The sequence below is a fragment of the Panthera pardus genome, unplaced genomic scaffold, assembly GCF_024362965.1.
Source record: "Panthera pardus isolate Hobbes unplaced genomic scaffold, ASM2436296v1 HiC_scaffold_21, whole genome shotgun sequence".
In the NCBI taxonomy this organism is placed as follows: domain Eukaryota; kingdom Metazoa; phylum Chordata; class Mammalia; order Carnivora; family Felidae; genus Panthera; species Panthera pardus.
In genome coordinates, this window is record NW_026526777.1 from 23,920,916 (window position 1) to 23,948,464 (window position 27,549).

Genomic DNA, 27,549 nt, shown 5'->3' on the forward strand with positions numbered 1-27,549 from the left:
CCACTTAACTGATACAACTTTCACCACGGTCCATCAATGACTTATCACTATACTCACCAATACTCTTTGGCATTCTTAATATTGCTTCCTATTTCTCTGCCCAATGCTTCCCAACATTTTTCACATCATAGAACACAAAAGAAATGATATTTGCACTCACATTGGGATAACAGACAAAATTGCTTATGGCTGGAAGTAACCAGCCTGAGGAGTGCCTCTAACCACCCCAGGTCCCACAGGGCTTTCTGAAAGTATAAAGGATCAGTGTCATGATAAACCATGTAATAAACTGATAGCATACTACTGTAATATGGCACATCTTTTGGGCAATTCAGTTATGACATTTCAGTCTCTTGGTTTTAAAAAATATTCCTTCCCTTAACATTTCTGAAAAATACAAGTTTTTTCCAAAGTTCTCTTACAGCCCTTCATCAGAGGTTATTTCATCTACTCCTATGACTTTAATTAAAATCCAAATGCTCTATCAGCATATACAGTCTCAAGTCTACAAAAGATCTCATTTCTTTTTCTGACACCCAATAGCAGAAATTCAGCTTCTTTTACAGCATCACCTACTGGAAGTCTTTTAGGCACTGAGTTAAACTTAGTTATCTTTACCCCAACATATTTGTCTTCTTTTTCTAAGCTCAGTGAATGTCACCACCATACACTTAATGTTCAAATAAGAACCCTCAGAAGTCATCTTTTGACTCTTCCATTTCCCTCTCCTTTATGTTTCATATCCAACAGGTCAAAAGTAATCTATTCATTCTTTTAGAGCACGTCAGACCTAACTCAGAAAAAAAGCAGATTATAACTTGTGGTTAAATTAATCATCATGCATTTTTTTAAGTATGTAAAAATGTTTTTCAACTGTAAATCACCATAAAATACTGACAATATGTACAAAGAACATGTGGTATAGTGGAAACATAAATAGACATAGAGTCAAAAGTCTTAAAGTACTGACTTGAGTGTCTAGTAGGCTAGGAAATCATTTATATTTGAGACCCTGTTTTCTCACCTGTAAGCATTCCATTTGTTCACGCATTCAATGTGCAGTTACTGGGTTCCTATGTGTCAGGAAATGTGTAATATGTTGGGGATACAAAGATGAAAAGGTGAGTAAGACATTCCCTTTCTCTCAAGGAAGGAAGGCAAACATGCAAAATAATAACTGGTTCAAAGCATACATCCTCAATGGAGGCAATATTGCCTCTGAGGGTGCAAAATTTGTTTTTGTTTTTGTTTTTATTTTGTTTTGTTTTTTGAGGTGGGTAAAAAAACCACAACTTACTCCTTTTATGTATAAAACACAGATATACATACAGTACTTAAATAGATATATGGAAGATTTGTGGTATTAATTGAATGCCAGTTCTGAGCTAAGGACATTACTGATTATCCCATTTGTCCCTCACAAGACACTTATGAGATGGGTATTATTATTTCCATTTCAATGATTAAAAAAAATGGCTTGGAGGAGTTAAATAATCTGATAAATCTATTGGCTTCTAAAATATAAGTCTAATAAATGCAGAAGTCCTATCTCAACAGGTCATTAGTCTATTCCCAGTACAGACCAATAATATCTGTTGCATGGATGAATTATTATGAGTTAGGAACACATGGAGAAGTCTAGTAAGTCCATGATGTATTAAATCTCAAGTCCTATTTTCATAATCTTTATGCTGTTAAAGGTGTCCAACACATGGCTTTAGAAAGGATTGATGGATCTATGGATGGATAGATGGTTAAAATGGACAGAGAGAAGAAGAAATAAAAAGGAAAAGAAAGCAAAAAAAAAAAAAAGAAGGTGGACAACATCCATTCTTCCTTTCTGTAAGAGTTAGTGTGAGAATTAAATTAACAAATTTATATAAAAAAAACACAACACAGATAATAACTAAATGCAAGGTACCTGATAGAAGTTTCATTAGCAAAAACATAATATGTTCCCTGATGATTCTCCCATGCAGCCAGTTCATGCATTTTTGTGTCTCTTAGAGTCAAACTGTTATCTGCCACACTGCTTACAGGACCAGCCTTGGGTTATAATGTTCATGAAACACAGCTGGAACTTGGATGAACAATCATTTACTAGAACTTTCCAAAAAAAGAAAGAGTAGCTGAATAATAACTAACAAAAGTACACACAAATATAGGACTATAGTTCTATACGAAATACAATCATACTTAGTGTCATCAAATTAGCAAAGAGCTATTCATATAAATTTTAAAAAGAAGATAAATTTTTCTTCTAATTTATTTCTTAATGTAAGACCTTGTATGATTATATTAAAATTATTGGTCACGGATGAGTCTGTACTACACTTAAGTAAAAAATAATTGTTTCAATTACATATGGAATCCTGACTCCAATACATTTCAACTGTATGTCCTTGAGCAAGGTCTTTAAGCTCTGAGCTTCAAATTCTTAGGGTAAAACGGGACACCTATTCAATCAGGGTTATGAAGAGTAATGAAAAATACACATAAAGCACCTAGCATAGTTCCTGGCACAGAGTTGGTACTCAGTAAATATGTTTAGAGAAACGCAGGCTAACTTCTTTTAAACTCTAACTAATTCAACAACTAAACTTTCTCCCTACGTACACTGTTTCAAGTTGAGACTTTGGGGGCAAATACAGAGTGCATTCCGTTTTATCCTTAACCTGCATAATACTTACATTATCTTAGCTTCTGATTTACCCAAGTTATATTTATAACAACACCATTTAATTTATCATTTGGCTTTATTCTGAAGTGTGACAAATTTTTTTTAATAAAATTCATAGGCTAGTAAACAATGTATTTTTAAATTATCTTTGTTTTTTATTTCAGCTGTGCATTTTGATCTATACTGCAGTCACAGATCAACATAGGAAATAATAATTATTGATACAGATCTATACTATATATCAAGTACTGTTTGAGCTTCAAATTAAAGCTTTTGGAGACTTTTGTTCCTGGACCACAAGAAACTAAACAAATTTTATAGAGACATTTCAGTTCATCTGTGACTGCTACATTTAGTTGTTTGCCCATGCCTCAAATTCATTTTATCCCAGATCCTAGAATAAGATGTGGTGTGTGTGTGTGTGCATGTGCACGCCGTGTGCATGTGTAAGAACATGACAGAACGGGTTACAAATCTCAGCCACGCTATTAACAAGCTAATTAGCAAGTTATTGACTAAGTTTCCTTGTCTCTAAAATGGAAGAGTTTTGGTGAAAAATAAAATTAAGATAATTTATGTAACAGGTTCAGCAGAGTGCCTAAAGAACTATGCAAATACTTAACATTTTTTGCATTTACTTTGGCTGTCATCATAATTTTCTATATTAGATATATGCCAGTAGTTATTTCAAATTGGCCTGTGAAACAAAAATGTGATTCTTAACTTACTAAATGTGAACCAGCTACACAACAACCATGGCAAGAAATCACAAGTCCATATCACACAATACTTTTAAAGAGCATACCATATCCCGCTGTAGAAAGACCCAAGTGTTTCATTCTATTATTCACAAGTTCAGCAAGCTCTTGTCTTTCTGACCTCCTGTAGAGGTTCAGTCGCTGCTGGGTTATTTTCTCAGCTGTTTTACCAGAGTGTTTTGGACCTTTTCTGCTCAGTCTTCGGGCCCACTGCATGCTCTTTCTCCGCAGCAAGGGATGGTCTGACTGGTCGCTGGATGTTGAGTTGCGGTGGTTGCTTCGGTGATGACCTTGTTCTTTGCAGTCTTTGGTGTCTTCCCACTCTTCTACACTGATAGATATTTGAGACTGTAAAGGAAATGGATATGGATAATTAGATATTTTAGGGATAATTGTAACCTGGAGGTATGCTGGTATCTTTTGCTAATATCTTGGTATAATTATATATCTCAGGAGACTTTCCCCAGAAAGAGCAAAATCGTGATCATTGAGTCCATTTTGTTACCACCAAAAATATTACTTGAGAATACTTTTTTTGAACTTATATATGAACCAGATATCTTTGCATCTGCAATATAACCCTACTAGCATAGAGTTGTTTGGAGACACAAACAAAAAAAATATTATTTTTAAAAAATTTTTTTAACATTTATTTATTTTTTGAGAGACAGAGACAGACAGAGCACGAGCAGGGGAGGGGCAGAGAGAGAGGGAGACACAGATCCAAAGCAGGCTCCAGGCTCTGAGCTGTCAGCACAGAGCCCAACACAGGGGTCGAACTCATGAACCGTGAGATCATGACCTGAGCCGAAGTTGGTCACCCAACCGACTGAGCAACCCAGGCACCCCACAAAAAAATATTTTAAAATTTTATTCAAATAAAGTCAATGTAATGAACTTTTCCAAATCTACTACAGGCATTTCACATGAAATTTAAATAAATATAATGCACGTTGTTTTACTTTTGGAATTCATAATATTTTAAAAGATTTTTAAATTATTACTCTTTCTCAAAATGGCATTGGAATGAACTTTGTAAAGTGTGTTTTTTTTTTTTAATTTACTCACATGACCCAGAAGAAAACAAAACCACTTTTTAATTAGTTCATGCATTAACTATTCATGACATAAACCTTTTTCTGATTAAAATATTAAAACGTATTTCAGGAACTGTTCTCAGTATTCTAAGTGAAAATCTGTTGTAAATATTAATATTTCACAAATGTACTCCAGAATCATAAATAAAATTTAAATCAGGCTATTCTCCATTGGAAGCAAAAACAATAAACAAACTCAGAAAGTGTATTTTGATTTACTTTTTTACTACTAAATCTGATTTTTAAAGTAAGAAGCTTTCCTTTGATTGTAGGCCCTTAATAAATAAAAGCTTCCTGTTTCAAAATGTTGCTTTTCATACCAGGAATTTAAACGAAATGCAACATGGATCAAAGCTGAAGGTCTTACCTTCTAAAAGGATGCATATGCAAATGAACAGTTTCCTAAATTGTACTGTACATAAGGGCAATACTCATGAATCTGCTAACTGTGTTTCCCTTCTATGCATGGAAGTTTGAACTTTAGCTCTATCATTCATGTTTTGCTGGGTTTCAAAGTAATACCGTTTAAATTACCAATTTAAGTAAGGTCAGGAGGTAGATCCAATAAAACCCTTTAAAAGTGAATGTAAGTTATCAAGTCTCAGTCAATGCCTTCCATACAATTCCTAGTGGCAAGCTATGACATTACCTCACACTTAAATTCAATGAAAAAATTTAAATATTCATCCACATTTCTGTTTCAAAACAGTGAGCGACATTAAAAATAATTTGTTTTAACTTTCAAATCTCCACAAGAGAAAATTTTATTTTAGTGTTTTTAGAAAACTTATTTGAGACACAGAATTTAAATTGGAAGTAATAAAATTTGGATGCTGCCTGGTTTTGCAATCATGGATACCTTTATGAGTCTTAACTTCCTCTAGTCTCACCTACTTGATAATATACTGTAAACCCTCTTCTGTGGAAGTAAAATACATAAGCCCTTGAGTAATATCTACCATCATTAAATAATACCAATCTTTGTTCAGTAGATTCAGTTTATATGTACTTTGTAGCAAAAATGAAAACATACAGATTTAGACATTTTGGCTTGCAGGGTTTTGTTAATCTTAAATTTATTTGAAGTGATCTTTCTAGTCAAAAGTCCCTGTGAGTAATAGTTTGATTTCCTACAAATGTGTGGAAATAGTAACCTTGCCAGTCCCATAATTCAAGTAGAGGGTGAAACCCTATCTGTCTTTGCAAATGATTTTTCTTAGTTATATATACCAGGGAATGTATCAAGCAAACATCTAAAACATGAACTGAAGCCTACGTATGTATAAGCTAAAATTACTGAATACCCTGTTCATCATTGTTTTGAATTTTCATAAGAAAGGAATGGCATGATTTATAAAGAAAATCCATAGGGATCACAAGGCCTTTTTGTCAATTATTCAATAAAATAAGTATCGTTTCTTTGTATATTTCACTTTAAGTACAGAAAAAAGGAATTTGAAGGATTTGAAGATTAATTTTAAGAAATTTGAACCTGACAACACATAGATTATTCCTTGTGTGTTTGAAATTTGCAGGTTTTTCTCCATATTTCCAATATGACATAATGAAAAGTACACTGAATTTTATGTATTAAGATCACAAGTTTGAATGATATTTTGGATATTTCCTAGCTTTGTTCCTACAACAAATCTGCTTTAACCACTATGTAAAACGAGAATAATAATAACCATCTTCTACCTCATTGAAATGTTGTGCAAATTCCTATAACACATCAATGTAAAAAGAAAATATGTGCCAACTATAATTTTCTACATATAATAATAATAACACATCCTAGTTAGAATAATTATTGACAATAACAATTACACTGGAAATAAACATTAGTTTTTCTATTCCTGGGTAGCAAATATGTGTGTGTACACCGGTGTGCTTTTTAAAAAGGTCCATTTAGGGGCGCCTGGGTTGCTCAGTCAGTTAATCTTCTGACTTTGGCTCAACTCATGATCTCATAGTTCATGGGTTTAGGCCCGCGTTGAGCTCTGGGCTGACAGCTCAGAGCCTGGAGCCTACTTCGGATTCTGTCTCCCTCTCTCTCTGCCCCTTCCCCACTCATGTTCTGTCTCTGTCTCTCAAAAATAAATAAATGTTAAAAAAAAGTTTAAGTCCATTTATAGATATACTTTCTTGCTGCCATCTCATCATCTGGATTACCTCTATTGTGTTTTTAACATGACACACCATAATCTAGTGGAAACAGTGTGGTGCTGGGAGACGAAGAAGTGCCTTGATCGTAGGACTTTTTCCTGAATTTAGAGTCAGAGTGACAGACTGCTTAAAAGCAAGACCACTGCCATCAGATAGACCTGGGTTTAAATACATGTTTCACCATTTACCAGCTCTGCATTCGTGGTTATGTAATTTAAACTCTCTAAGATCACGCCCATTTCCCTATATGAAAAGTGGTAATTATAGTTTTACTTTGCCCACAGTGTTTTTCTGAGACCTAAGAGATAATACTTGAAAAGTGCACAATATAGTGCCTGTCTCAGAAAATGCTCACTAAATATTAGTTAATATTATGGTTCATGATCTGGTATGAAAAGACAGTAAAAGGGAGACAAGAGGAAGAAATAATTATGAAGGGTTATATAAAAGTGAGAAATGGGTATGAAAAAGACAGGAATGACTCATATTTCTGATGTAGTTTTCTCTATCAGTGGCTGTATTTTACAAGAAATCAAGGTGTTGTAAACAAAGATTCCTTGGGCGTAAAGATTCCTTGGTTAAAGTTTTGTGAATCTGAAGAAGAGAACAAGTATTTAAGTGGAAGGGGAGATTTATTGCTCTGCACTGCTTCTAGAACTTATTCTTTATTATTTCTAGGAATAATGGGAGGACTCTGGTGTGAGATTTTTGTACTTTTACTATCAGAAGACTAACATAATTACTAACATGAAAATCAAGATTTAATACTAATGTTTACAAGAATGAAAAAAGACATTTTCATATTGCTATTGCTATGGTCTGATCTGAATGTTGTATCCCCTCAAAGTTTCTTTGTTAAAATCTTAAGCCCCAAAAGTGATGGTATTAGTAAGTGAAGTCTTCAGAAGATGATTAGATTGTAAGTGTTGAGCCCTCATGAATGGGATTACTGCCTTTAGTAAAAAGACCTCAGAGAGATCCTTAGCCTCTTCTGCCCTGGGATTAGCCAATGAGATGTCTGTGATCAGAAGGGGGCCTTCACCAGACCATGTTACCACCCTCCCACTTCCAGCCTCCTGAGCTGTGAACAATCAATTTCTGTTGTGTATACGCTACCCAGAGCCTGTGGTAATTTACTATAACAACTTGAATGGTCTAACACGTATTTTTTATGAAATGCTTCTGGGAACATATTTATGTAGTTCAATAAGGAAATGAAAAATTCATATGGCTAATCAACAGTTTTCATATAAATTTAAAACATTATTATTTTTAAAAATTATATTATTTTCCAAATATTGATCAAACTTAATATGGCTTTTAAAAAGGCTACAAATATTTTTTCACAAGAATGAGAACTGGCAGAAAATGTTTCTTATGCCTAAAACAGCTTAGTTTCATTGTTTTCAGAAAGGTAGAAAGTGTCAGAATCACAATATATATCAAACATTCTTTTCCACACTCTACACACACAAACACATGCACGCACACACACACATGCACACACACACACACACACACACACACACACCAAAATGACTCAGTTCAACTTCCTCTCTTTTTTTTTTTTGTTGAAGTTATTCATGTCATAAGGTTATTGAGCAATCTGTGGAACAAAGTGGTATTTTAAAATAAATCAATTCACCCAATAGTTTGAAAGTGAGTGTTTGTAATCTAGATTCATGACTCCCTTAAGAATAGTTTTATAGGCTTTAAAATAGACTTAAACTGTGCTATGTGATTTATGATTGAAGACATCCTGAATTGTTGTTAAAGAAAACTGAGGAAAATGAAATCACTAAAGGTATGTTAGTTTAACACTTTATAAAAGAATTCCTATCTAATGTTTTTCATTAAAGGAAGGTTAGGAGCGCCTGGGTGGCTCAGTCGGTTAGGCAACTGACTTTGGCTCAGGTCATGATCTCATCTTTCCTGAGTTCGAGACCCACATAGGGCTCTGTACTAACAGCTCAGAGCCTGGAGCCTGCTTCGGATTCTGCGTCTCTCTCTCTCTCTCTCTCTCTCTGCCCCTCCCCTGCTCGCACTCCATCTCTCTCTCTCAAAAATAAATAAACATAGGGGCGCCTGGGTGGCGCAGTCGGTTAAGCGTCCGACTTCAGCCAGGTCACGATCTCACGGTCCGTGAGTTCGAGCCCCGCGTCAGGCTCTGGGCTGATGGCTCAGAGCCTGGAGCCTGTTTCCGATTCTGTGTCTCCCTCTCTCTCTGTCCCTCCCCCGTTCATGCTCTGTCTCTCTCTGTCCCAAAAATAAATAAACGTTGAAAAAAAAAAAATTTTAAAAAAAATAAAAAAAATAAAAAAAAAAATAAATAAATAAACATAAAAAAATTTAAAGGAAGGTTAAATTATAAGAATACTTGAGAGATCATCTGAATTTAATCCATATGCACCTTGGCTAGTGATCTGGGGTCTCATGGACATTTCTTTGTATTAAAAAAAGTTCACAGAAAGATGTTTCCCCACTTTCTATAAAGGCTCAGATTAACCAATTCCTTTAGTCTGTGATCTAAGAAAAGATAGAAAATAACTAGTTACATTGTATTTAGATGTATTTTCAGCATATTTTCAGAATCACAGAGATAAGTAGACAATAAACAACATTATAGTCTAAAATATGCTGACTTTGGAATCCAATACTACATTGTATTTTCAGTCCTACCAGGCTAATACCTCATGACTTCGAACAAACGAACTGAGCTTCTTGAAAAATAGTGACAATTTTCACAATTTTCGATGCAAAAACAAACAAGAGAATTCTGTAGTAATTCTCTAATATAAATTCTAAAGTCAAATAATTACTCAAGAACTAAGGCTCAAATGATAGCTTCTTTTTAAAAGTTAATCACCTGGTGGAATAGCAAAACTAATTTCAATCTCTTAACTTCATTTTCTGTATCTAAAAATCAGATATTTCGTCTCCATGTTCTATTTCATCTATTAGTCTGTGAATATAAAGTTTACCCATAGCACGTAGAACCTCTAGTAACTCACCATTCCAATCTGATAACTTCAAAGTCAAAATTTAATTTTATGTCCAAGTGAAAAAAAATCCCAGGTTGTCTATTTAGAGACAGTGCTAAATAATCCACAGACTTATCCTAGCTTTCTAGCACTGTTGAACAGAATACATCTCTCTCTCTCTCTCTCTTCTCTTTTTTCTCCTCTTTCTCCTTCCATCTCCCCCACCCCATATCTAGTACCTATCTTTCTGTTATTGTCCCTAAAAGAAAATCAATCCTAATCAGTTACTCTTATGCTTATGAATTCACTTTCCTTTTTTATTGTTTGTTCTAAATTTATACATTAAGTTGCATATTCACACATCCTTGGCAATATTTCGTGTGTGTGTGTGCATGAATGTGTGTTTAATTAAATCTTTCCTTTCTTTGGTCTCTGTGGAATTTTGAAACCTAGCTAATTTATCATCTTGATATTATTTCTCACATTGTGGTTCATTTTTTCCCCTGGGCCTTTAAAACTGTCATTCAGAAACAATCAGTGTACAGGGGTTTCAATTACCTAACAGCCTTCCTTGTGCTTTTAGACCCAGAAAATCATACTTTTTTCTTCTTTAAGATCTTAAATATTATTGTTATGTAATTGCTAACAACATGGTGGCTGTCTTCCATAGAATTTACATTCATCTGAGCTACTAAGAACAAATTGAGAAGGGAATGTGGTTCTTATTTTAATTGGCTGTATTATTATATCAGGTGTCCTAGTAAAGTGATTCCTAAAGATGTACATGATAGATGGATGGCATATATATTAGCTACTTTATTTTTCATCACATGTTTAGGAAGTTATACTCCAAAAGAACTACTTGAGAGTTGTCTAATTTACATAGACCAAAATCTGGGCAACGTGTGTGGGAGTGGATATTAAGGGTGTGGGACAATGGTAGAAGAAACATAAAGTTGGATCAGGCAGTATTTATTGATATGGACTCATTAAGTAGAGATTCTGCACTGAAAGTTTCAGCTTGGGGAGTTAGAAAGGGTTCTAACAGTTTATCTGGTTGATTGGCTGAAACATGTACCAAAAGGTGACCCACAGTAAGCAAGTTGGACATGCGGAATCTAATCTGGTTTAATGTAAAGCAAGGGATTTAAAGTTGTGAGAAGATTGGAATGTAAGAGTAGATTTTTCACTTAAAACATATTCACCCACAGTGAGAGGGTCTAGAAGGCATTCCTTTCACCGCAATTGTGAGGAATAAATTTGTGAGCAGAGCCTCAGTACCCTTGAAGAGCTCCAAGATCACTCTTCTCCCTGGGCCAGACCATAGTCTGATAATTGCAGTCACTCAGTTGGGAAACCTGAATGCAATGGAAGTAGCTGGATCCCAAGGAGGCATGGGCCAAGTGGTAGCAATCAACTGCCCAAGGTAAGCATGGTTATAATGGACAACAGAGTCAAAGCAGCAATCAGAATAGTCTGACTTGCACAGACGCATGGCACTGGTGTTCCTACAGGTAAAATAGGTGGGAAAACCCACTAAACTCTTACCTGATCTGCATAAGCATAAAACATCTAGGTCAAGTGAACAAAAATCTAACCTGAATCATAAAAATAGAGTGTCACAGACTTTCAAATAATCCCCAGAATTGAGTCAGTTTACACAACAAGAACGCTTCATAGGAGAAGAAGCTTGTTCCTTTTGCGGAAGGATCTGGCATAGTACCAAAAACTTATACCGTTAATCTTTTTCCCAGCCTTCCCCAAAGAGACATACAACCAGGGTGATTGTACACTGAAGAAAAGGAAATAATCTGACCTTTTAAAAAGACTACTGGAGACTGGCTCTGAAATGATTCTAATTCCAGGACACTCAAAACATCACTTTGGTCCACCAGTCAGGGTAGGAGCTTATGGTCGTCATGTGACCAATAGCTCAGGTCTGTCACACAGTGGACTCAGTAGTTCCCAGAACCCATCCTAATGATATTTTTCCAATTCCAGCCCCACATTGGCTCCCTGACCATACTGACCTACTATGATGGGAAAGGGCAAGCAGAAGCCACTAGACCAGTGGAAGAAAATATGAAACCAAAAGCAATACCAAATTCCTAGACGGACTGCAGAAATCAGCGCCACCATCAAGGACTTGAAATATGCAGTTGCGGTGATTCCCACCACAACCCCACTCAACTCACCTATTTGGCAAGTGCAGAAGACAAATGGAGCTTGGAGACTGACAGTGGATTATCCTAAATTTAACTAGGTAGTAACTCCAACTGCAGCTGCTACACCAGATGTGGTTTCACTGCTTGAACAAATTAACACATCCCCTGTACCTAGTATGTAGCTATTGATCTGGTACATGTCTTTTTATCCATCTCCATCAATAAGAAACACCAGAAGCATTTTGCTCTCGGCTGCCAAGGACATCTTCACCGTTCTACCTCACTGGTATATCACCTCTCCAGCTCTATGCCATAATTTAGTTTGTAGGGACCTTGACAACCTTTCCCTTCCACAAGATATCACGCCAGTTACATTGATGACATTATGCTGATTGGACCTAGTAAGCAGGAAGTAGCAACTACCCAAAACTTACTGATAAGACATTTGCATGTCAGAAGGTGGAAGACGGATCTGGCAAAAATACAGGGGGCTCTTACTTCAGTGACATTTCAAGGGGACCAAAAAAGAAGCACAATACCTAGTGGGCTTTTTTGGACAGTAGAGGCAACATAGTCCTCATCTGGGTGTGTTAACTCTGGCCCATTTACTGAGTGACCCCAAAACCTGCCAATTTTTAGTAGCCCAGACCAAAAAAAAAAAAAGGCTCTGTAAGAGGTCCAGGCTGCTATGCAAGTGCTCTGCCACTTGGGCTCTAGGATCTAGTAAAACCAATGGTGTGTGCAGTGTTGCTGGCAGATAGGGATGCTGTTGGGAGCAAAACCCTGCCATCCTCTGCGAATGGCTACTCTTCTTTGCGAACAAAGGAGCGAGCTCCTTTAGGGCTCTCTTAGTATTATTGTACTCTGTGGGTTAGGTCAATGGAAAACTGCAAGAATCCAATCCAGATAGAACTACTAATGGCCCAGACCACTAGACAGGAATGAAGATTTGAGCCACCTCACCAGACAGGTGCTGGCTGAAGGCAACAGGAATATAGAATACAAAAGGTAGAGGAAGGAAGTACCAGCTATGACCAAGTGAATAGTTAACAGAAATAAGGAACGCAATTGTCATGCATATCTCTCCCTTATTTTGTTATAAATTTATTTGACTGTGTGCATGTGTGTTAAGAAATATTTTTGTTTTCTTCCCTCTCTTATTTCTTTATCATGTAATGTAAAATGTATAGGCTTTATATCATACTATTTAAGTATTGTTAATTTTACAGCATACTATTTAAGTTACAGACATCAGGGAGACAAGGAAACATCACTCAAGGACTTTAGCTCCCCTTTGGTGAAGGACTTAGTGTGTTTTTATTTGTACGCAAAATAGTTATGTTAACATGTTAAAAGGAATTAGGACCTTGTTATTGTCTTTGGAGATTAAGCATGTTTTGAACAGATGTATAAGGTGCCTAACTGACAAAGAGTGAACTCATGAAGGTTAATTTTGTGTGTCAACATGACTAAGCCACAGGTGCCCAAACATCTGGCCAAACGTTATCCTGGGTGTGTCTGTAAGGGTGTTTCTGAATGAGACTAACATCTGAATTGGTAGACTGAGTAAAGCAGGTAGTACTCCCCAATGTGGGTGGGCCCCATTTAATCAACTGAAGATCTGAGTAGAACAAAAGGCTATTCTACTTAACTGCTTCAACTTTGAACACCAGTCTTCAGCCCTTGAATGCAGCCCTTGAATGCAGCTTCCATCTCAGCTCTCCTGACTCTCAGGCCTTCAGACTCAGACTAGAGTTACACCACGAGCTCTCCTGGGTCTCCAGCTTGCCAACTGAAGATCTTGGGACTTCTTGCTCCCCATAATTGCATAAGCCAATTCCTTATAATAAGAAACACACACACACACACACACACACACACACACACACACACACACACACACACACATCTACCTCTCTCTCTCTCATATATATATATATATATATATATATATATATATATATATATATATATATATGAGTCTTCCTTTCTCTGGAAGACTCAGACCAATACAGTGACTTATGGCCCTTTACCCTACCCTCTTGGTGCACATGTGGAATCGCCAGTCTCAACACTTTTACCAGATTTGGGTAAAGGTATCCCTCCTGTCTATGAGGGTTGATCTCAATATTTGGCACAGCAAGCAAGGTATGCAGGCAATGGCCACTACCACTGAGGATCTTCTTTTGCTGAGGCTTATTAACTGATTTCACTTCCTGCTGCTCAGCAAAATTTTTGAGTTGTGTTGCCGTCAATTGTCAACAGTTTTATGCTGTGCAGTTTTATGCTGTATCTGTAGAGTCCTCCCAAGCTTCTATTTATGATTAACTAATATAAGTTGGGAATTTTAATAATGAAAAGATAGGTGTTGGGCCACAGGGGCTGGGTGGCTCAGTCAGTTTAGCATCGACTTGATTTCAGATCAGGTCATGATCTCATGGTTCATGAGTTTGAGCTCAGCATCGGGCTCTGTGCTGATAGCTTGGAGCCTGCATGGGATTCTCTCTTTCCCTCTCTCTCTGCCTCTCCACGCCCCCCCCAAAATAAATAAACCTTAAAAAAGGTAAAAAAAAAAAAATGTGGTTTAGAGATAATGCCCTCGTTTTAACTTTTATACCTCAGAATCCTCAGTTGGGGAATATGAAATAGATGAGAAATAAGAAATTAAGAATATGAGAATGTATAGAAAAATTGACTATTCAGGAAGCCAAGAATGAAGCATTTTTTATGGAATAGAATGGGTGATGACTATTATCAAATAGTTCTTACTACAGCTTTTTGCCCTCTACTATATATGTCATAAATAATAGCTATTGTTATAGAGGCACTGAGGAAGAGGAAAATACATAATAAAAGGTCATTAGCTTATTTAAGACCATAGCACTACCCATGATGGGAGATTTTTAAATAAAAGTTACGCACCTTTTATTCATACAAGTATGTTATAGAAGTGACTGGTGATCCTGAGAAAAGAATTTGCTAAACAGCAATATTTAAAGGTTAATATTTCTCTAAAGTATGCATAACTCTTTTAAGTTGTAGTGTTCAGAAATATATTTTAAATGTTTAATGAAAATGCCTTTATTATGTCATGTTTCCATGAAAATGTCACTAACCAATGCCACTAACACTATTTTACACTATTTTCTCATTGTTTTTCTTTTGAAGTCAGATGATGTCCACTTTTTTTCACTGTGTAGTAGTGGAAAGCTTTTGTCTTCTCTGAAGGTATAGCATTTCTTCTCCAAGTAATGCTTACGTTTTTTGTCTTTTTAAAGAGAAAGTGATATTATCGGCATCAGAATTGCTATTACCACATATTTGACAAGTACTTTTTTTGTAGGTCTCAAGACACCCCTTCAGTCTTCTAATTGTTATTTAACTTTAACTGTCGTCTGCCACATGTTGATGTGTGTCCACTAGGCCAGAATGAAAGTCTGGCCCAAATTTAGATTGATTTCATCATCATTAAATTTGGTTTATAAGGAAACTAAAGAGTGGTTTTCTTTGACCAATTCATCCATTTTATGTCTAGAAACAAATAAACATAAGAGTGTACTTGCTTTCTACATAAAACACCCTTTTGGGGTTTCTATGATTAGGTTTTAATGTATTATACATACTTATGTGTGTGTGTGTGTGTGTAAAGAATAGCTTATACATCTGAATAAACTGACTTACAATCAACAAATAGAAGAGCACTGAATAAGCACATAGGTTTAACATCCTCATAAAGGCATTCCAATGGCTTACATTATTAGAATCATATTTTCATTGCCAGCTCTGTCTTCTTCACAGTTCAATTTTCTCTTACCACTTTCCAGAATTACAGGAATACACAGCCTAAAACAATGGTTTCAACAGTGAGTATATGTGTGTGGGGGCAGATCCTACCCATTGTAGGGCAAGTTAGGGAGGATATCATTCTATCACCTCCAGCATTTTACAGTCCAGAATAAAAGGACTTAAGCATATAAATTCATGAAAAACCATTACAGTGATTCTAATGGGCCAATTCCACCATTTTAAACACTGTTTCTCTCTCCCCCTTTCTTTTTTCTATCATTTGAGAACCACTGACCTAAAACATATGGTAGTTATGGATAAATGAGCCTGTGGAAAGAAAATTTCTGTGATATATTTAATGTCTTAATTAAATTGCAGGCATAATGGGGGTGCCTCGGTGACTGAGTGGAGCATCTGACTCTTGATTTCAGCTAAGGTCATGATCTCAGGGTCACGGGATTGAACCCCATGTTGGGCTCTGCACTGAGTGTGGAGCCTGATTCCTTCTCCCTCTCCCTCTCCCTCACCTCCCCCTCTAAAAAAATAAAAATAAAAAAAAAGAAGAATAGATACAACGATATAAGACTTCACAGATATAAATATTCACATTCTCATGTAAAGAATCTACACAAAACAGTACTATTGATCCAAGTATACTGTTGCTTACAGAACACCACTCCATTATGCAGACCTACATCAATCTTATAATTTTCCATCTGGTTCTGATTTTGTAGACTCTAGTGGCCATTCAACAGAAAGCTGTAACTAAAGGCCTAATTTACTTCTTATGGCTGTGCAGAGTGAAAGCATGATCTCCATGCAGTTTAAGATGTTAAGTGGACAGAAAGTCATGACTATGTAGTTAAATTAAATCAAACAGATTGGATTCACTTAAACAGCTTCCTGCTAATAAGTGTTTCAATGAGATTCTTATTAAGTTAGAGTAAGGATATAATGCAAGTAAGAAATGCTTTCCTGGCGGTGGAAATGCACAAGATAAGAATAAAAGCCAGAAAATATTTTAAAATAATTGTAAAATAAGGTAAGAAAAAAGATCTAAGAGTATATTTTCTGTAAGAGAAATTGTGAAACAAAATTACAGATGAGCTTAGACTCACGGTGTGTGTGTGTGTGTGTGTGTGTGTGTGTGTGTGTGTGTGTGTGTGTAATTAGAATGCATTTGAGGTATATAGTGAATATATACATGTTTGACTAATATTATAAAGTATTTATCCAAATCACAAGAATACTTACTATTATATTATTTTATAAATTTAAGTGTGTTGATACAAATGCTTTCTAAGGAATGTCATCCACTCAAAATGGTGCAGCAGTGAAAACTGATGAAATAAGATCTATGGTACTCTATGTACTCTGCATCAGAATCGTTTGCCATTAGCTATGAATAATTAACACACAACTGCCCTTTATTCTAATTTGTGAAGTGATAATCATATGCTCCCTACTTAGTCTTCACTTTGCTGTGTTGAGAAGAGACCATTTTACACACAGCTAGTAAAGGGAGAAGCCAACATTTAAACCCAGATCATCTGATACCAAGTTCATTTCTCATTTGGTCAGGCAGAGTAACTGAATAAATGATCTGTAGCAGACACAGGGACAGAAAGATTATCAATAAAGAATGGTTAGAATATAAAGTAGTGTAAAATCCAGCAATAAGAAATTTGATCTGATATAGTAGGCATCAAATATCCACTACATGCATCATGCATCATGTGAATAAAGTAAGGAATATGATCATTAATCTGTTCTATGCAAGATATTGAAGGGAAGAGAATTTAGATATTGTAAATCCACCAAGAAGTAATTAAATTCAAGAAAAGACATGAAGTTTTCATGTTAGCTTTCTGAGAAATCTTTCTTGTATGTTTACTGACACGTACCGATCATCTTGATGGGTGCATCGGGTGCCTAGTGGTGCTCAATAAATACTTTTACCTCCTAGTAGATAACAAAGTGAACACAATCTGGCAGAAAATAGGTTTGTCTTCATTTTTATAAATTACAAGGATGGAAAACACAAATCTGCCATCCATCAACATAGAGGTAATAATTGAAACCGTAAGACACAACGACTGTTGCAAGATCAAGTGTAGAAAAAGACCAAAAGACTATAAAACATACATTTAGTAAATGCCTGCTTATGGTTCCAGTGTCAGTTCCCATGTTGATTCTTAAACAAAGCATCTGAGGACCTCAGAGCAGATGGTGGAAAAGAGAGAGGTAGTTCAGAAACCGGTAGAGGCTGCTACAGTGAGACCTGGTGATTAAAAGAGGCTCTGGTGTCAGTGATAAATTCTAAAACCTGCTATTTCCAGGGCTTTTGACCTTAGTCAAGTTAACTTCTCTATATCTCTGCTTTAAAAACGCGAATAATGTTGGGGCGCCTGGGTGGCTCAGTCGGTTTAGCACCGACGCTTGGTTTGGCTCAGGTAATGATCTCACGGTTTGTGAGTTCGAGCTCCGCATCAGGCTCTGTGCTGACAGTGTGGAGCCTGCTTTGGACTTGCCCTCTCCTTCTGTCCCTCCCCCACTTGCTCTCTCTGTCTCTCTTTCAAAGTAAATAAATAAACTTAAAAAAATGAGAATAATATTGTCTGCCATATTGGCTTATGGTGAGGATTAAATAAAATAATAAAGTGCTTAGCACTGGGCAGGGATCAAGATTAAGCCTCCAGGTGAGACTACTTGCAATGAACTTTAGCCTAAACTCAGGTGGTTAATGGAGCACTTTCTGGAAGTTAAAGATGAAGACCAGTCCTAGAAGTCCTAGATTGCTGCAGCTACTTGGGAGTCTTGAGCTCCAGAGCCAATCCCACGGACAACGGGTTAAGGACAAGCCTTCAGATGGGAGATCACGTTGGCAGTATCTCAAATGAGCTGTTATAGGCAGAAATTGAACAATAGAAAGAGGGAGGGAAGTTTAAGAAATGAACCAATAAAAACAGGTAAAACACATAAAGAAAGTAACTCATAATATAAAAACTGAGGGTAAATAATTTTAAGATGTAGAAGATAATGAACCCTGATAAAGGTTATATGATGTCTAAATAAATTAAAACTAGTTTAAAATGTCCATGATTTTGGCTAAAGACTTTTAGTGATTCAAGAAGAGAATAAATACAGTAGTGGGGAGAAACTGTGGAAGACATTGATAAGGAATAGAATAAACAGCCATATGAGCTTTTCTCAGATTTTAACAACAAGAATAAGATAAGAAAGAAAAAGAATAAAAGGGGAAATTTTTCTTGAGAATTTGGGAAACCCATATATATTCAAAGGTAAAGGGAGAGAGTTGATGGGGAGAGAAAAAAACCTAAAAACAAAAATTAGAGCTCGAAAAGGTGAAAATTGTTGTAGAAACAATCAGAATTACAAAGATAAATGTCTTCATATCCACAGTACAATTAGAGGTTTTTTTCCTCCATAAAAAGTATTGCAAGAACGATACTTATATTGGAAGACTCAAACACTCCAGTAAATGAAAGGGAAGACACTTTGCTTACACAGGGAGCTGACTGAAAGATGTTTAGACCTAGAATAATATCTATGAGAAAGAAAAAACCTCCATGGGTAAACTTGCAATTGGCTGCCATGATTCAGCAATGTGCCAAACTTTTGCCTTTTAGCCCCCAAGTGGTAAGTTAGAGAAAAGAGGTGATGGTGATGTGTACCACCTGAATACAAATGCAGAACATCTGAATCAATATGTAGAACTGCAACATAGCCAAAACCTACATCTGAAAGATTCAGTCCATTTCCAAACATAAAACTATAAAGTTTTTGACCAAATGAAAATTTTGTTTTTCCTGGGACACAGAGGAAACCCTAGCAAGTGTTTCTACCACTGTGTTTCTACCACATCTGGACTTATACCTGAGAATCCCTTGAGGAAAAGCAAGGTGAAACAACTTGGCTTGTGACATATTACCAAATATTTTATTAAATATTGGATGCCAATTCACTGCACTTGAAATTTCATTTGTGCAGCTGGTCAGGTCAGATATTGGTATAAATTAAAACTTTAGAAATATATGTTTGATCTCATTTGAACTCAAAGTGTTATAAAACATTCTAAAAAAGCAACAATAAAACTCTAAAACATGTTCCCCAAAATCATTCTGTGCCAGGGATATGTTCTACATTGAGATAAAATTTGATCTTAATTTGCTCAACCTGCAGGCAGTCATGGTAGCTGAAACCCCTGAGCGTCTTCATGCCAAACAAACACTATATTTTCAGTGTGGACCATCATGTGAAATAGGTTGGAAAGCAGTCCTCTAAAACATCATTCATGCACCCCAAAGTGAAGTTTCCTTGGCGATTACTTAGTAAATTCTAAAAGATTTAATATACAATAAAACAAAATAAGAATACTGAAAAATATAATAGCTGCAACTTTTAAAACCTTAAATAAATAATTTAAGATGTTTAAAATAATTTAGTGAACAGAATTTGCATTTATTATATAGATTCAAATGTATGACATAGGTAAGACAATAGTCATTACACCAAAAATTTGGATAATATAATACAGAACTTTTCTCCAAAATTCAACAAGCTGAAAAACAGACGTGTACTCTCAGATGGCAACTTTGGCACACAAGTTTTACACTTAATGGGCTGAATTCTACCACTGCTTTCACATTCAAAATGCAATTTTTAAAGTTGAAAATGCTTAGATTTGTAATAGTTACATTAATTATGTTAATGTTTGGGAGTGTGTGTTAGGTGCTAAGACCATAATGACAATTGTTTACCATAGTTTATACGAAGAAAGTGGAAAATAAAATTAAAAATACAAATCACAGGAAGATGATATCAAGGTTTTCAGCAATATAAGTGCATGTATACATACATAATATTAAGAACTTTGTTTTCATTGTAATAAATCAATTATTAGCACTGATCACTGTTATCAAACACTAAACTGATGGTTTCTTCATGACAATAAATTAAAACTATTAAAGAATAAATTCAACATTAAAAAGTATGCTAGAGAAAGCCATCCCACGTCCTATTGTTCCCATAACCCCTTCTAGGGGGACCAGCCTACACAGGAAGTGTACAAAAAGGTATGTTTCATAGCACATTTTCAGTCCCAGCTGCTTGCATTTAAGGTGGGCCCCTCACTCAAGGACAGACAGACAATCCACAGCCACTAAGTGATGAGTAGGTAATGACATCACACAGTAAAACATATGATTGTATTAATACATAAACATTGTTTGAAGACAAACAGGTAAAATGATCTCACAATCTTATTAGGGAAATACAGACACACTAACTTGAAAATAGAGCATTTATAACACCTCAGCTTAATCAATTTGTTTTATTTTAATATCTGAAATATTGAATTCAATCATTAATATTCTTTCCTTTTAACAGCTCTGAATTCACAATTAAACTGGTTGAGGAAAGGGAGACAAAATACTTACTTGTGATGCTATTTCTCGAGACTGACACAAAGGAAGGAAAAAAGAAACATACAAAATACAGTTTAAACAATGACTAAACAATACATACATGAAACGATCAGCAACAAAGACAAAATATGACAAGTCCCCACTTAGCACTCACATTACAATTATGTGATTCATTGTTTATCACGGGACTTCTGAATAAAATTAGATAAAGAATAGATTATTATTTTAAAAGCTTCCCAGAAACTTCTTATTCGATTATTTTTTGTTTGTTTGTTTGGTAAAACTGTCTCTCTAATCAAAAGAAAAAGTGGTACAAGTAGAGAAAATAAAACAACTGACAGAAGCTTACAAAGTTCATGAGAGAATATTTGATATGATTATTGGCATTCAATAATCATTGTTGGCATTAATATCTGTACTGTTTTAAAATTTGCATCTCATATAAAATTGTTTTCTAAAATTTAATACTTCTAAATTTAGATGTTGTAATAAGATTGTTTTTCTCCAATGCATAAATTTAATTCATTTTGAGAAATATTCCGAGCTTTCACATTGGCTGTGAAGTCTAAAACTTGATCTGTCCAGTCACCATATAACCCTTAAGTAATTAGGGGATATAAAAGTCATGCTATCTTATTCTTCAGTTCTAAAGAATAACATTCTATTCACTTTTCAATAAGTGGAAGCGAAATTTTCAATTATATTCCTTGATATAACATTACTCAAGTCTGACAAATCGTCTAGCATTCTAACTGTTGTCACAAATCTAAAAAATGCATAATGAACATTTAATTACAGCCTCCTTAAAACTGTTTATCTCAGGATTCTTAACACATGGCCCAAGAAAATAAAAACATTGCTTGAGTGAATAATGGCAGAATGGGCAGCTAGAATTTCAAAACTATTCTATCTTAATCCTTATTAAAATAATTTTATTAATGTGATTTTGTACATTTAAAAATACTACGTTTCACCTTAATAGTCAAGAGTTAATGACTGATAGATGGGACAGTCAATGATTAACTATTCCATTAAATCACATGCTTTAAAGTTACAGGATTTACTAACTGTGAAGGTGACCAACAATCAGAGTAACATATTCCACTAATTTATTGTGCACACCGAAGAGGTACTGGTACTTTAATGTGCTTTAAAATGATCTTTTTCTAATTTCTAGTACAATTCTCAGTGGTTACAATATACTTCAAACAAATGGGACTTTCAGTACACTGGAAAACGAGGTAAATGCAGTTTCACATTTTCTTACCAAACAACCATAAGAACAAATATGTCTATTAATTAAGAACTTAACAGACTTTGGAAAATGGTACTGTACTATATACTGTATGATAGGAAATGTCCCTAGTGGGTCTTGGTAACATTTCATGATAAAAAATAGTAATATTTCTGCAATGAAAAGTAAGAATATTCACTTTAAGGGTGCCTGGGTGGCTCAGTTGGTTAAGCCTTGATTTCGGCTCAAGTCATGATCTCACAGTTCCTTGGATCGAGTCCTGCCTTGGGCTCTGTGCTGACAGCATGGAGCCTGCTTGGGATTTTCTCTCTCCCTCTCTCTCTGCCCCTCCCCAGCTCATGCACACATGCTTTCTCTCAAAATAAATAAGCATGAAAAAAAAAGAATATTAACTGTAAGTGGAATAATAACATTAAAATCTCACAATTCAAGTGAGATATTTTGGATTTCGGAATTGTGGATAAAGGATTGTGGACAGAAATGTAGTTCCTCTTTGTCAGCAAGAGCAGCATGAGTCCTTGTGTATCCTGTGTTTTTTGAACCAGGAGATTCTGATGTTTATAAAGATTCCCTTAAATAGACACATATAGACGGTGTAGAAGTCTGGCATGGTGATATATCACCAGCTAAAAGGGGGCGGATCCAGCTGTACCCTACTTTCCATGGACTGATTTCTTGAGTCACTGTATGAACCTATGCTTTATTCTCTGTGTTTGTATGAATTCTCCTTCCACCAGTATACAGCTCACCAAAAAGCATACTGTATTCCAGGTCTTTTGTACATGTTACAATTTTAATGATAAATATTCTTCATCATCATTTATCTTCTCAAAGATGTCTGCTAGAGTAGTATTTCCCCTACTCCCACAGACAAAGCAAAATAACTTTTTTTCTATACATTGAATATAAGAAGATACTAAAGACAGACTAGAAAATGAGTTGGCATGAAATCCCATGTAAAGTTAAATACAACTTTAACTTGTACTTTTTTTAACTTCATGAAATAACAAGGTAGCAAGGCCTAGTTTTTACTTGTGTTTATCCCTACTACATTCTGACATGAAATGTTGGCATTTAATAAAAATTATCCACAGGATAGGACTGAACTTAACACTTGATAGTATAATCTGAAAAATAATAAATGATTGGGTCTTATATGACTATATATGACTATAAACCTATTAGTTGTTTTTATTAGTTATAAATACATAGTTTTGTCAGAAAATGTTATGATTTGTTTTGAGAAATAGAAGCTTCCACTATCATCACTTTTATTTCCTTAGAGTTCATCTGCTTTTATGTCTTTTAGCTGGATATGTAGTTTTTATCTCTGTTTCTATATAGCACGCCTGATAATTTTTTTTTTCAGCCTCTGCTTTCATCTATTCATACTCTGAAGGGAGAGGAATTAATCTTTTCCACTTATTCGAGTACCTTTGCCATCTCCCATCATTTCAAAATTGTTCAAATATAATTTTGGTCAGATCAAAGTTGAGGGCATACTATGACTAAATGCAATTTACAGATGAGCTATACAGGAAATGTGATTACTATTGATTTCCTGCATATTTTTTTTGTCAGTAGTAATACTGTATTCCTATAGTTAATAACTGTCTTATTTTTATTAACTGTTTAATTATGTATGTACTTAATATATCCTAAGGTCTTTGGCAATTGTCTAATCTTTCTGTAAGATATTGAGATATATAAGGTATTCTGTAGATTTCATCTTCCTGAAGAAATCTCTCTGAAACCTTCTGACCCACTCCAGGTTGCTCTTATGCCTAGTGGTCTTTTCACTGCAACCCTGGGGAGGGATTTCCTTAGCCTCATATTTGTTGCCTGGATTCTACAAAATGTCTGGTTTCTTCCATACCATGATTCCTTTCTCAGTGCATTCATTTCTTTTGGTGGGAGTAGTTTCCTTAGAAAGCAGCCATGGGAAGAATGTTTTTGAAGACAATGCTAAAATAAGATTTATCCTACCTTTCCACAAGTCTGAAAGGTTTGGCTGAATATAGAATTCTAGTTCAGAATTGGAACTAGAACTAGTTGGAAACATTCCCTCAACATCTTGAAGGCATTGTTCCATTGTCTTTTGGCTTACGGAGATGCTGTTGAAAAATCCCAAGTATAGTTTGCATGTGACCTACCCCTTGCTCTCCTCCTGAATCTTCTTTCCTTTAATATTCTGAAATTTTATGCTGCTGAGTCTTGATGTGAATTCATTTTAATTCATTATAGTGGGCACTTGATAACCCTTCTGATTTGAAAATTAACACACTTCTATCCTGGGATTATTCTTAAGTTATTACACTGATATTTCTTCAATTTTCCCGCATCTCCTCTGTATGGAAGTCTTATCATTCAGATCTTAGACCTCCTGGACTAGTCCTCTAATTTTATCTTTTCTTTACTGTTTCCATTTTTGAAATTTTGTTCTAGTTTCCTGGTGATTTCTTCAACTTTATGATATGAACTTTTTTACCTCTGGTATTACATTTTCAGTTCCCAAGGTTTTCTTCTTTCCTAAATATTCTTTTAAAAATTTAGTTTCCTGTTCATCTTTCATCCTTGCAATATCTTATCTTTCTAATATTAGTGATCACTTTTCAATATATAACTTTACTAATAATATATATTTGACATAGATAATTTTCAAATGTAAAATTCAGATATTTTAGTAAATCTACCAAGTTGTAAAACCATGACCATAAGTGAGTTTCAGGATATTTCCAATACCCCAATAAACCCCATCATGTTCATTAACTGGTTCCCCATTTCCTCCACCTCACCCTGCTTTAGGCAATTATTAATCTGCTTCCTGTCTGCATACATTCACTTTTTATGACATTTCATAAACAAGAAATCATACTATATGTGTTTTTTGTGTCTGCCTTCTTAACATATTTTTTAAACATTTATTTATTTTAATGTTTATTTATTTTTGAGAGAGAGAGAGAGAGAGAGATAGACAGAGCAAGTGAGCAGGGGGGGTTGGGCAGAGAGAGGGAGACACAGAATCTGAGGCAGACTCCGGGCTCTGAGCTATCAGCACAGAGCCCAACATGGGGCTCAAACCCACCAACTATGACATCGTGACCTGAGCTGAAATCAAGAGTCAGATGCTTAACTGACTGAGCCACCCAGGTATCCCTATCATAATATTTTTGAATTCATCAAAGTAACAGTACATATAAGTAGTTTCTTTTTATTGATAAATAGTATTCTGTTGTATGGATATACATTTTGTTTATCTGTTTACTAGTTGATGGACATTTAGGTTGTTTCCAAATTTTGGCTATTATGAACAATGCTTCTGAGAACATTCATATGCAAATTGCAAATCTTTGCATGGATGTATTTTCATTTGTCTTAGGTAAATACTGAGGAATGTAAGTCTTCATTTTGTGCTTTGAAATTGTCTTCTTCTTCAATGATCTATCCTTCCTACATAATTTTTTCTTCATGTTTGTTTATTTTGGTGCCTTTGAGTTTCATTCTATTTCTTGACATATGGAATTTTTAGTTGTCTACTCGTATTTAAGAGTAGGGGACTGATAACATTTATTGAAAGCTCCTAGTGAAACATTTTTTATTGAGTTTCATGGTGATCACTGGATTATTGAATATCCCATGTCTACATCTTTAGGCTGTTCACTTGGCTTGGTCAGATTCCCTAGGGAAGACTCTTCTAACCTACTGCTGATGGGTACACTATACAAAATGTATCTTGCACTAAGCTCCCTGAATTTAGTGTGTTATCACTGCCCTCAACTATGCCTAGTGTCTCCCAGTCCACAATATCTGTGTCATCTCTCCACTGAAACAATCTTCAATCTTTGCCAGTGTGGAGTGAGGGACAGTAATACGGCTATCTAAACTGTCAAGGGGAATGGGGATCTGACAGCTATCCGAAAAGAATACGTTAGACTCTTCAATTCTAATTATTAAATGAAGTTTCTACCTCCTGAAATCTGGTGTCTTTCTTCAGTTAAAGTAAGACAACCTTCGTATTTGAGGCAAAGGTAAATCATTTGAATTCTAACGTGACTTTTCTTGAACCATCTGGTATTTGAGAAAGATGGTGGAATGTATGAGTCACTCTTTCATCTCATCAGAGATGCTAAGGTCTTATTCTTTGTTTTTGTATGGTCAGGAAAAAAAGTTTCCCTCTTCACACAAAATCCAATCCAACTCTTTACTGAGTTATTATTTAATTGATGTCCCTTTAAAAATAAATAAAAGATTAATTTAAAAGATATGCACTTTAATGGCACTTTGCATCTTACAAAACTATGATTGAAGATAGATACTCTTCTTCATGTTATCTAAAACCTTTTAAATAAGAAAGCTTATATTATATGTGTTCTTTTAATAACCAATCTTTCTCAAGATTAATTTTTATCTTTTCACGAATCAGACTATAATTACTATATAATTCAACAGTTCTATTTTTGCCTTACTTGCCAGGAAAGTAAAAGTAGAATTCTGGCTCAGCTGTGGCACTAAGTTCATTTTAGATGTAGAATAACATTCATTTCTCGGCCTCTATTAATATATTTTGTTGTCAAAAAATCTTGATGGCTTTATTTTTATCTTTAATTATTTAAGTTGCCTCAATTTTTATACAATAGGCAAAAATATACGTTCCAAAAGATGAGTTGAATTCAATAAAGGAAGAAAAGGGGTATCATCTTTATTTAACTCAGTTTCCTTTTATTTCCCCAAGAATATATGTTTTCCATATAAGCTAGAGCTTTGGGGATTTATAAACATTTTAATAAAGTGATCTTTTTTGTGATGGGAAGAACTGACCAAAATATAGTGTTAAATGCTGCTTCATGGCAATATAAATACTCTATGATCCCTTCTCTACATATAATGTAAACAGAATACAACAAAGTCCCTTAATAATATAAAATGACCTGAATATGAACTTGACCAAGGGCAGAATTTACTACATTCAAATTGACAAAGCCTATATGTAAGATAAGAGCATGATAATTCTCTGTTGAATGTAAATTTCCTTTATATTTACCAAGTTCAAATAAGAAATGGTTAATTGCTTAGGTGTGAAAGCACTTGTCTTCTATTAAAGGTTTTTAATCAAATAATAATTTTTTTGGATCCAGTATTCTTAAAATTTTAGGACTATCTGGCTAAACTATCTTACAAATAGCAGAGATGGCAATAAAGTTCCTTTTAGCACTC

At 35.0% G+C, this 27,549-nt stretch overlaps 1 protein-coding gene across 8 annotated transcripts in view; it reads right to left on the minus strand.

The window, feature by feature from the left end:
• The window catches only part of KCNT2 (potassium sodium-activated channel subfamily T member 2), a 364,046-nt gene that overhangs the window by 24,154 nt on the left and 312,343 nt on the right, over positions 1-27,549 (minus strand). For 2 of the 8 annotated variants that reach the window (XM_019465587.2, XM_019465581.2), the window contains 2 exons: positions 21,093-21,113; positions 3,486-3,786 (listed from right to left, as the gene is read on the minus strand). In XM_019465587.2, coding sequence (XP_019321132.1) covers positions 3,486-3,786; positions 21,093-21,113 — 322 coding nt within the window. Of the gene's footprint in view, positions 1-1,024; positions 1,074-1,921; positions 2,107-3,485; positions 3,787-21,092; positions 21,114-27,549 lie in introns of all 8 variants that reach the window. The other 6 variants (XM_019465585.2, XM_019465583.2, XR_008424552.1 and 3 more) reach the window with 5 other exon arrangements.